The following is an 11,176-nucleotide window of genomic DNA, read 5'->3' on the forward strand; positions in this document are numbered from 1 at the left end:
CAATGAACAAACGATGTCGTTGCAGTGGGAACGTCGCTTCACAAGCTCCTTGCTTTGTGATGGCCAAGCCAGGAAAGCATAGGCAGCCCATCCCTTCCCATCATTCCTCATTGTGTATATTCTTTTGTGCCGTTTCGGGTTGGTTGAAAACACACATTTATTACACGGATACATATGTACAAATAGACTACATGAAAACAATTTCTGGGCAAAGAAGTCTAACAGCATTTACAACAGTATTACGCGCTTTTCTATGTGAAAGTTGTGAAAACAGCGTACATTCGATAAAATGGAGTCTAAAACTTCGTAAAATCTTGTATGAAAAAAAGAAAAAAGATCGCCTGAATGATTCCATATTTGTAGTGTACTCTTAAATGACCATCGGCAGTACCATGATCTGGCTGACAATGACTCGTCGAAACAATTCTTCCTCTCCTCGTACGCTAATTGGCTAGTGTACAGAAACACAAATCTTCCTGGACGCAGATATGTGTAACGCTGGCACACATATGTACGCAATTGGCATTGGGCCTTGGACGTTGAGCGATCGATATTTCTAGCAGACGACAGTTCTATACTAAGGAAGAACAACCTGCTGTCATATACTGTGGTTTCACTTTCTGTCTTTCATAGACCTTCAAAGAGCTGTAAAAGCAGAACTACGTGGATGTTGTCCGCGGTGTCATCTATCGGCGACGCATGATAAGCTCCTGCGGCTCAGGCCTAAGAGAGACTCCTAGGACTTCGTTGAAATTCAGGGTTCTCCCTTCTGGAACAGTGACGCAGAAGTGCTGAAGAAGTGTAGTGAAATAGATGAAGATCTCCATGACTGCTATCACCTCTCCTGGACAGGAACGCTTGCCTTCAATAGAGAACATTTCCAGAAGAATATTACCCTAAAGGTTATATATGTTTTTCAGGTAAGTACGTGTAGGTAATCCGCAGAGCATTAAGGATCAAGTTGGGCATGCGTACTCGTAAGAAACCTAAGCTTACAAGCGGTGATAAACGTTGTCTACCACAATAGGTCTCACCACAATGGTGTGCAAGAGCATGGACTTGGTGCTCACTGCTATTGCCTTCAAGATTAACCAAAAGAAATGACGCCGCGTTGCGCAGCTAAGTGTTTTAAATTAATATGCGTCTTACCATAGGAGAAAGGGATCAGATACTCAGGCTTCACAAATTTTCGCCCGTTGTCCGTGAGGTGCCGCTCAGGTCGAAACACCTCGGGATCTTGCGCAACCTCAGGATCGTGGAACAAGGACCACAGGCACGCTATCACGATGCTGCCCTTCGGAATGATGTAGTCGCCGACCTTGACGTCAGAGTACGCTCTGCGCGACAGATAACGTTCGGGTTGAGCCAGGCATGAGCTCAGTTTAGGATCACTTACTGTCGCATGAGGTTGAGAGGGTTGATCGGCTTCCAGCGCAGAAGTTCCCAGATGACAGCTTGAGTGTATGGCATTCGCCGACTGTCCGACCAGGAAACCTGACCGTCGTGACCGACAACTTCTGCGATCTCTGCTTGAACCTTCTCTTGTACGTTGGGGTACGCTGCAGACACCAGCAACAGCCAGTCGATAGCCGTTCGAACAGTCTCGCTCCCGGCGCCGAAGAAAGAGGCCCCGTTGCCCTTCAGCACTTGTCCTGGTGCAAAGCAGAAAGTGGAAATCCTTAATATGTTTGAAGTCATTCTGCAACGTGTGTCGTTCTATTATGCAGTTTCGTTGCGAATCTTTCAAGCTTCAGTTCAGTCCCCCACGAGGGACTTCCGACGCTCCCTGCTTTCAACGCAGGTAATACAGGGGTGCACAGGAAGAAAAGCTGCCGTACTGGATACCCATTTTGGCCACTTACTTGTAAACATTGGGTTGGAACCGTCCTGTTTCATTTCAGAGAGGAACCCGTCGATATAATCCCGTACCGTGCCTTCCTCGAAAGTCTCTTCGTGACTCGTGATCTTTGAGCTGCGTATAAGTAAGCGACAACGTGTCAACGCTACCACAGGTGTTAATACAAAATCTAACTCTAGGAGTGAAGTCATCTGTAGGACTTACATCCCACTCTGGAGATTCTAAGCCCTTCACTACACACTGGTATCTTCCTTACGGACGAACATACACATATTCCTTATTGTTTCATTAGAGCATCCACACGACGCAAAACCCCCTTGAGACCCTCCTTGTTGCGAACGTCATCAGTTCAAAGGGCAACTGCAGACTAAATATCGTGTCCGGAAATTTTGACGTAATTTCTGCAGTGAAAAGGTGCCCGCCCCTCATTGTATTCGCAGAAAACATTTTCCCTCTTCGCATGCGAAAGTGATCTAGAATGAGGCTTGTGCACATGACGTCACGCGCAGCCTTTGGGCGCCTTGGAGCCACGTCACATGGGAAAACATGGGGATGCGTCGCAGGCGTCTTACTGCATGCCGAATGAGGCAGCAGCGTGTATTTTTAGAGTTTCCTCTCGTAACTGCACGCATACCGCAACAACTCACGGCATTCCCCCCTACTCCGACTCCGGTGTGGCAATATGTTATCCAATGTCACGTGACCACACATGACGTCACTGCACAAGCCTCATTAATTTCTCACTCAAATGACGTAGAGGTGCGCCGGCTTTCATATGGGGACCTTGTTACTCCGCGCGTGCAGTCACCTCCCATCTCGCGTTCCGGATCGAATCCAGAACACCTGGACTGGCCTGCAACGTAGACCGAAGAGACGCCTCCCAGGAACACGCCTGCACCATTGCTAAGTTTTTCGGGGTTTTGACCTTCTTGGCGAAACCGAAGCTTGTAAATTTTTACTGGTTTCATCAAAGATTAGTGATACACATAGAGCAAACACACAACGTTAGATGACAACATTTCTATCTTGGCGGTCATTGTACGCCAAACGCGTTTCGCTGGTATCCTGCTCTGCAAATAAATAAATAACGGTAGGCGTAAATGCTGGTAATCGAAATCGTGCTCGCATCGTGAATTCAGCTACATGTTTCGATACCTTTGGCCTAAACCTAGTAACACTATAAAGAGTAATGGCAGGAAGCGCTGTGCTCACTCGACAAAGTCTTCTCTGCAGGCAAGAGCGTGTCTCAACTTCTCGCAGCTGCCAACTTTGAAGAAGAGCAATAGGTCTCGGATCCACGGGAAGAAGTTCACGGCTGACATCTGGGCCGCTAGTCTGGGAATTGTTTCGATAAGGTCGTCCAAGTAGACACGTTCGGAGTCCTTGTACTCGAACCTTTTCCCAAAGACCAGAGCCGAGATGATGTTCGACATGCTCGGTGTGAGATATGTCGTTGCCACCACGGGCTTCTCCTCGCATTTCTTGAACTCGACCAAGAGGTGCTGCAGCTCATCCTGTAAGACAACCTTTGCTATGAAGACTCCGATTCTCGAGTTCTGTAGTAGATAACAGAGCAAACAAAACAGGACACCGCGAGACTAGCTCACCCCGGACTACATAGGCCGTCTTCCCACTATCAGCTTCGGACAGTCTGGAGGGAAGACATGCAGATTCAAGCCAAGATGGAAGATTGAAGTAAAAGCAGAGGATAGATCCCGCTTTATCTCGCGATCGAAGCAGTCCTTCCAGAAGTGCCCTTGGGCGGTAAGAATTCTGCACCTCGGCTCAACTTGACTTATATTAACTATTCGTGGCACCGCGGCAAGCATTTCTTTGGCCACAACCACTCGCTATACGGGGGTAAAACACTATGCCGTGATGCCCATAGAGATAGCATCTCCATGGTGATGCCTTGCATAGCTGTTACGTTGGCTATAGAAGAAAGTAGGATGTCATCTCCATTGCGTTCCCTTACTTCCATACGATTGCGATCGGTATCATCAGTGCTGCAGTCTAGCGGGTCAAGTACCAGACCAGCCTACTACTATAGCGGACAAGGTACACTGCCGTGCCGCATTAAAATATGTGCAGTTCATTTTCTATTGTTGTTCACTTCTTCATATCTCTAGTGATTTCTGTCGCCGTCACGAAGTTGTCCATTGTTGTAGTGTGCCGAATCCATTGTGGTAGCCCCCGCTCGGGTGGTCGATTTTAAAGGTTCCTGGTTGGTCGGTTGTGGCATTCCAATAGGGAGCGCTCTGGTTTCGCTTCACAGATTGCTGTGACGTCATTTGTTTCACAGCCATCTAAAGGAAACTAAGAGGAAATACCGTGCCAGAGCAACTGACGCTGAGCCCGGGACACCTTTGAGCGTCGGCATGGAACATGGTTACCCCTAACGCTCGGCCACTGGATCTGGTGCTGTCCCCACCCGACTCGGTTATGAGACTATTCTATATTCTCATAGGATTCTTCTTATTAAGTGCTTCAGATAGTTTAGCTTTATACAAGTAAAAAAAGGACACATTACCGTACGCTTAAATTCAAATGCTGATTGTCACACTTTCTTCTCTAGCTGTGCAGGCAATATCAGCAACCTGAATAAATACATTACGTGAATATGCTGCTCCATGGTCTGTGTAGTAACACCGAGGTTCTTGAAGAGCCTTAGTGAAAACCTCCTCTGCTCCCGCCAAAGTGGACCGTTGACGACCATAAGGCCTAGCGAAAGAAACTCAAGAACTCCTCGGAACCCTAAGAGGAGACTAATCGAATATTTCTTACCTTGTGATTCTTTATTCATAGCGAACGGGATGTCTTTTGGCCTGTTCAGCAAAGCGTCTTGACTTAGAGCTTCCTTCACCGCGGGGTAGTCGCAAAGGCCGACTACGAACCGGGAGCCAAGAAACATGCTGGAACGATATTTCTTCAATGATACGTCATGACTTATCGTTGGAAGAAGGAACGGTCGCAAATTGCGTATTTGAAATGGTTTCCATGTGAACTACGGGCATAAGCCTGGTCCTGGTTTTGTTACGTAAATACAAGGTTGCTAGAAAGCTAAAAGCGAGCATGGTACCGTTGGCTATTGGTAGAGCATACGTCAGAAGAAGATACTTCTGAAAATTTTTGCAACATGCCGCTACGTGGATATACATGAGTATGCCAATGCACTTCAAGTATAGCCTGTCTTTGTCTCCGGATGTTATAGGAACTTTCCCGGGATTCCTCTTTATATCCCCTCTATTAATATGCGGAGATTAATTATTTACCCGATAACTAGCTGATTCATTCTTGGAATCAACCAGCTCTGCACCTGACGATAAACCTCCGTGCGATTCATCTAGCGCATAGTTTAGTTCGGCGAATGATCGATTAGGTTATCAAATAATAAGTGGCCTGAAAGAACCGAAAAAGACGGGAGGGGAGTAGGTGACCCGGGGTGGAAGCAAAGCATCGGTTTGTGCTGTCAGTCCTTGGGCTTTCCTCGGACGTTTTAAGAGATATGTCGGCACAATTACCCATGAAGTCGGCCCAGTACGAACAGCTCCCCCTCCCCCCAAGCAACACGCCTCTATGCACCGGCCGGCAGACGGCGTGCATTCCCAGAATTGCGGAACACCTACTCTTAAAGTTGGCTTAACCTGCGAACTTGCCGCCCTCCGTTGAAGCTATGCATTCCGTCTGCTTTCCATTCCATGGAATATCCATTAGCACTGAGGGTTTTAAGCAAGTGACGACGGAATTGTCCACAAGTGGATTGGTAGCTCAAGACCGTCACGTTCTTTTTCTTTTTTTTTTTCCTGAAAGACTTATTGTCGGCGTATTGGTTTCATGCAAGAATGCATTGGCATGTCTTAGTCTACTAATTACGTCAAAACCAGGGCTTCCCCAAAAAGTGTCCACATTGGACATGAAAGGCTGACCTGTCTTCTGCGCTCTGCAACTTTATGCGCAGTTGTAGGAGGTCTTATATATATATATATATTTTTTTTTTTTTTTCACGACGAAAAAATTCCACCGACCAAGCAAAGAGACTTATCTGTTTAAAGAGATGCCTCCGTATCTTACCCGAATATATTGCCGTACTGCTTCCGCAGCTGGTCCATGTCTCGGTGTGCATCTTTTCCGAGGAAAGGCAAATATCCCACTACGGGTAGTCCGTACGGTCCAGGTGGGAGGCCTTTTCTCGTAAGCCTCGGAATTTCGTGGATGATCAAACAAACTATGAGGGTAACCAGCGCTGGAATTGCGTAGCTGAACAGGGCTGGCACCAACCAGGAAACCATGGCCGTATGGTTCGTTGAGATCTACGTCTTCATTTGCCGAAATAAAATATTCTGCGTGGTAGAAACGGTTATATTTCAAATATTTTGAAAATTAAAGTACGCAAAAGTGAGACGAATGCAGATCTGAAGCGTGCCCCTGGAAGGCTTCCCATTTCCAAACTGTTACGACTGCAACTTGGTCACGTGGTACGCGTCCAGCAAAAGGAACGGACACGGGACTGGCGTACCTTTTTTTTCCCTCGCATACCGGCTCCAATCATAACGCTTGCTACCATGATCGCAACAGGTATGCTGTGATGAAACAATAATTTAATCTTACCGTATTTTTGGCGCGGCTCGTTTGCACCCGTGCTGCAGCTTTCAAGAGAAGTCAATGTATTCATTCGGTAAATAAGTCGTAACAGCTATACATACAATAAGGCAACATTGCGATCAGTGGCGCAATGGTAATCAGTACTCTCTTATCAGGGAGGTTGTAAAGAAATGAGGAAGACTCAAGGATATTCCTCACGCCCCAATGTGCTCATATACGCAGATTGCACACGACTAAGGAACACAGTCCGATCTGATCCAGCGGCGTAGCAGAGTGGGTTAAAGCATCGCCAGTCTGAGGTTTTCCCTGAAGTCGGCCCAGGATGTATATTAACCCCGTCCCTCCCACTCCTTCCTGCTGTCCTCTACCCATCTGTCCCCGTCTGTACGCCACTCATAGCCATGGTTGCTTCGCGGCGCTACACGGAATAAAAAAACAGGTCCGATCTAAGTTTATATGTAGCTGTGCAAGTCCGATTGACACCCTATGGAAAAACGGTTACTGGGTTACCTTATGAAATAGCTAACTCTTTCAGTGGGATAGCAAGTCAGCCTTGCGTTTCATTGACCTTTCCTACGTGTCTCCCGCCACTGACATGCGGCGACGGCTGGTAAGGTTGTTACGGCCTGGAACTCGCTCGAAAGGCAACTAAAACACGCAAGATCGGCACAGGTTCTAGCAGCTGCCTGTACACGTGCTACGTAGGTGGGCCAGTAGTTACGTGAGAAGCCGACCGGTCTCGTTACACTTCCTCAGTAGTCCGTTTTATACGATACGTCGGAGCGATGATGCGTCGATTACGCAAGGTATCCTTGCGCAAGTTTCTTGCTCGTGAGGGTGTAAAGCCGGCCGAAATTCTGCACAGATTGACGGCACAGTTCGGGGGTTCGGCACAGTTCGGGGGTTCGGCACTGTCAAGGCCGCGTGTGTTTGCCTGGCATAAGGAATTTGTGGAAGGCGAGACACGAGGTTGAAAATGAAAGCCCCTATCAAAGAGACACTCGGCTGTTAGCTGCACTGTAAACTGGAAACACCCTTATGGGTGTGAATGGCTTGTCCTATAACTGACACCTCTTTTTACACCGTACATGGCCTGGAACACCTTTTTTAGAGGGTGTATTCCGTGTAAATCACCCATGGAAAGGGCGCTTTCCTTTGAAAATGCCCTCTTTTGCACCCTTTAAACACCCTTTTAAGAGGGTGTAAGATCGTTAAACACCCTCCTAAAAAGGTGTATAAAGGGTGCAAAAGACGGCATTTTCAAGGAAAAGCACCCTTTCAAAGGGCGTTTTACACGGGATACACCCTCTAAAAAGGGTGTTCCAGACCATACGGTGTAAACAGAGGAGTCAATTATAGGACAAGCGATTTGCACCCATAAGGGTGTTTTTCAGTTTACAGTGTGGCAAGGTGCTTGCAACTGTTTTTTGGGGACCAGCGCGGCGTTTTGCACATTGATTTCTTGCACGATCGTCGCACCGTCAACGCTGCATATTACTGTGAACCTTCGATTGAGGTTAGACTTGCTTATCGCAGCAAAACACGTGACCAAGCAACACGTAAAGCGATTCTCCTCCATGACAACGCCAGACACCACAGCCGTCACACGTGCAAAATTAAGGGAGATGGGCCGAACGCCACTGGAACACACTTCCTATATATAGCCCTGACTTATCGCCTCGTGATTTTCACCTGTTTTGGCCACCCGAACAAGCACTGGGAGGCCAATGATTCGACGACGACGACTCAGTGGGGTAGTTTGTGCGCAACTGGCTGCTGACACATACAACCCACTTCTTTTTATGAGAAGGGGAGGGGGGGGGTTACGGCCTTCGTTGCTTATGCGCCAAGAAAACCTGAATCATAATCATCATCATCATTATCATCATGAGAAGGGGATTTAAAAAAGCTACCGACCCACTGGGAAAAATGCATTTCTGCATTGGGACATAATGTAGAAAAATAATGCACACTTGGTTTATTTCTTACTACAGCTAAAATATATATACAGTGAACCCTCGTTATTATGACCATGGTCGTTCCCGAAAATTTTGGTCATAATGCGGAATTGTCATATTAACGGGAGGGATTTGCAGAGGTTTCGCTGCATGGTTCCCCAGGAGTATGGTCGTAAAGCGCGTATGTCAGATTATCGGGGGTCATATTAACGAGGGTTCACTGTATAATGAAAGTCTGGTCTCCTCTTGCTCTGGTCTCCCTTCAAATCCGCGTATTGATCTTCCGCCTTTGGGCCAGGATCTTTCGCGGTGGAGGGAGGCGAAAGGGAGCCGGTCCTTCATATTTGGAGAAGGGCCCCTTGATAACGCGGTCCGCCCCTGGGTGGGCCGTGTCTTTGAACGCGCGGCCGATAACAAGGTCGTCGGAGCAGTACCGCTTGGGGTGTTGTTTCCGGGAAGATCTTTTCCTGATGAAAGTCTCGTTTATATTTCGTCCACCCTCGTAAGTTTCAGGAATTGTTTCCATAAGGGTATCTCCTCACTCCTGCTCTATTTCTATTTAAGTTCTCTCAAACAGTACAACGTACTCAAAAGTGTGAATGCGTGGAGATGTCTGACGCGCACTCAGCGCGTTACCGCTGCGCCACCGTGCGCTTGGAGACTGGGAGGTCCGCGGTTCGAATCCGCGGGCCGGCTGTGCCGTCTAGGGTTTTTCCTGGGTTTCCCTCAGATGTGTAATAGGCGTATGCCGGCACAGTTCCCCTGAAGTCGGCCCATGGACGCAGCTATCCTCCCCCCGAGCGGATTCCGCTCGGTCTTCCACTTCACCCTTTCCTCCTCTCCACCATCTTTCCCTTCCCGAGAAACATGCCGCCTAATCAGGCAGGCAGACCTCTCGGGTTCCTCCCAACGACACTCCTCCTCCTCCTCCTCCTCCTCCTCGCACTCAGCGCGAACACTGCGCTCTGTCATTCTCCTGGGCTGCATTGGAAAAGAAACTCCAGCGTCCTTCCATTGCTGCATATATACTATTTACTGGCTTCGCACTGGGCTTTCAGAGGTGAGTCACTCACCCTGACGGGAGGACATCACGTTCCACGTGACCTTCCGACGCCACTCGCTCAAACGTCGCCCACCTACGCATTGCTGATGATGGCCCAATAAGGCCGAAACAGCTGTCCAATGCTGGTGTGGCGACGTTTGGGACTTATAAACATGCATATATACAGAGTTGTACGTAACGCGTTACAATTGCGTGTTCTAGTAATCAATTACTTTTTCAGTAATTTTTTAACGTAATCAATTAGTTTTGTGAGCAAGTAATTTTCCAAGTAATCTTATTACAATTTTCGGTAATCGATTACTTTTCTAACCTTCCGTCAACAATGGCAACCCTTTTCAGCAAGCCAATCTGTTCTGTTCCGCCACGAGTTCGACTGAAGCAATGACGCAGAGGTCACTGTGACGGCCGTCTCCAGTCTACACGTGTTCCATGCACACCACAGTAATATAATAATCCCTTACAACCGCGACCTACTGGAGCAACAGTAAAATAAGTGACTGTATTGATAAATTGTGCGGGCTGAACGTAACAATGGTAATAAAATGAAGAGGATGTTTCGACGCGGATGTTTCGATGTTGTTTTAAATGTGTATATATAAATCTGAAATAAACGCGTGTATGTGTTTTGTATGTTGCTTTCAAGTGTATTTGTGAATTTCACTTATCATGTATGTTGATGTCTCATATTAGAATTTGCAACAAGAGCTGCATGGTTGCGTTCACTGCAAGCTTGTTTGCTTTGCTATGGCCCACAATTTAAAAGTAAGGGGAAAAGTAACGCGTTACATTATTAATCGGTAACGTATTACATTTTTGATGAAGTAATTTGTAACGGTAAAGAATTACTTCTCGCGCAGTAGTAATTGTAATCAATTACTTTTTTCGAGTAACGTGTACAACTCTGCATATACATATACAGCTGGAAGCATACACAACAAAAGGGCAAGGATGGTTCCAAATAAAATAACGCGCAAACAAAGAAGGCATCTAATAATATATTCTGCCAGTACATACTAAACCACTTTTGGTGTAATTTGGTACGCTCGGTGAGCAACAATGGTGGGTTCATAGTTGTACATGAAGCGCGCAGCTTTGTTTGAAGCACTCTTGTGCGTGTTTTGCAGCGGTTCGACCGATCCCAGTAATAGTGCAGGACTTAATAGGGTCCAACATTGTCACCTTCACATGCGCGTGCACTGGCATCAAAGCGGTTAGACCAGTCGCATATCCTGATCTCTTGCAAGTTGATATCCTATTGAGGAACATTCTACACATGAAACATGTAAAAGCGCCGTGTAACCCAGCTAACACCCATAATTACCGGTACCGGTGTGTGTAAATTTCCGTATAGGAAATCACTGCCCTTGCAGAAGCGTTTGCAAGTAATTACAACTAGAGTCATCTGCTTTGCGATTTGGATTGCTTTCTGCGAAAACCTCGCACTATCTGATAAATGGTTTGCCTGATAACAACGAACACATCTCACGACACACAGGTATAATGCTCTAGCAGCTATAACGTCCAAGTTAAAAAGCTGGGCTCTGAAAAAAATGCTGCTCACCTTGCGCGGCTTCCGAAGCAGAAGACTATCGTAGCAGACGACCACAAATACCGTCTGCCAACAGAAGGCAAGTGCCGTTTTTACAAGGTGACCCGTTTAGCTCCGATAAGAGACGAAAGAGGTCGTTCACCGAC

At 47.1% G+C, this 11,176-nt stretch overlaps 1 protein-coding gene across 1 annotated transcript; it reads right to left on the bottom strand.

Annotated features, from left to right (window-relative positions):
* Nucleotides 1-139: 139 nt before the first annotated feature.
* Nucleotides 140-11,176, bottom strand: LOC135389845 (cytochrome P450 2J6-like). Its single transcript, XM_064619881.1, has 9 exons — nt 11,043-11,176; nt 5,930-6,198; nt 4,643-4,770; nt 4,473-4,579; nt 3,071-3,372; nt 1,863-1,972; nt 1,397-1,652; nt 1,150-1,337; nt 140-862 (listed from the first exon to the last, which is right to left on the bottom strand). The coding sequence occupies exons 2-9, from the start codon at nt 6,145-6,147 to the stop codon at nt 687-689; spliced, it is 1,485 nt and encodes a 494-aa protein (XP_064475951.1). The 5' UTR covers nt 6,148-6,198; nt 11,043-11,176; the 3' UTR covers nt 140-686.

Source organism: Ornithodoros turicata, chromosome 3 (genome assembly GCF_037126465.1).
Source record: "Ornithodoros turicata isolate Travis chromosome 3, ASM3712646v1, whole genome shotgun sequence".
Classification (NCBI taxonomy): domain Eukaryota; kingdom Metazoa; phylum Arthropoda; class Arachnida; order Ixodida; family Argasidae; genus Ornithodoros; species Ornithodoros turicata.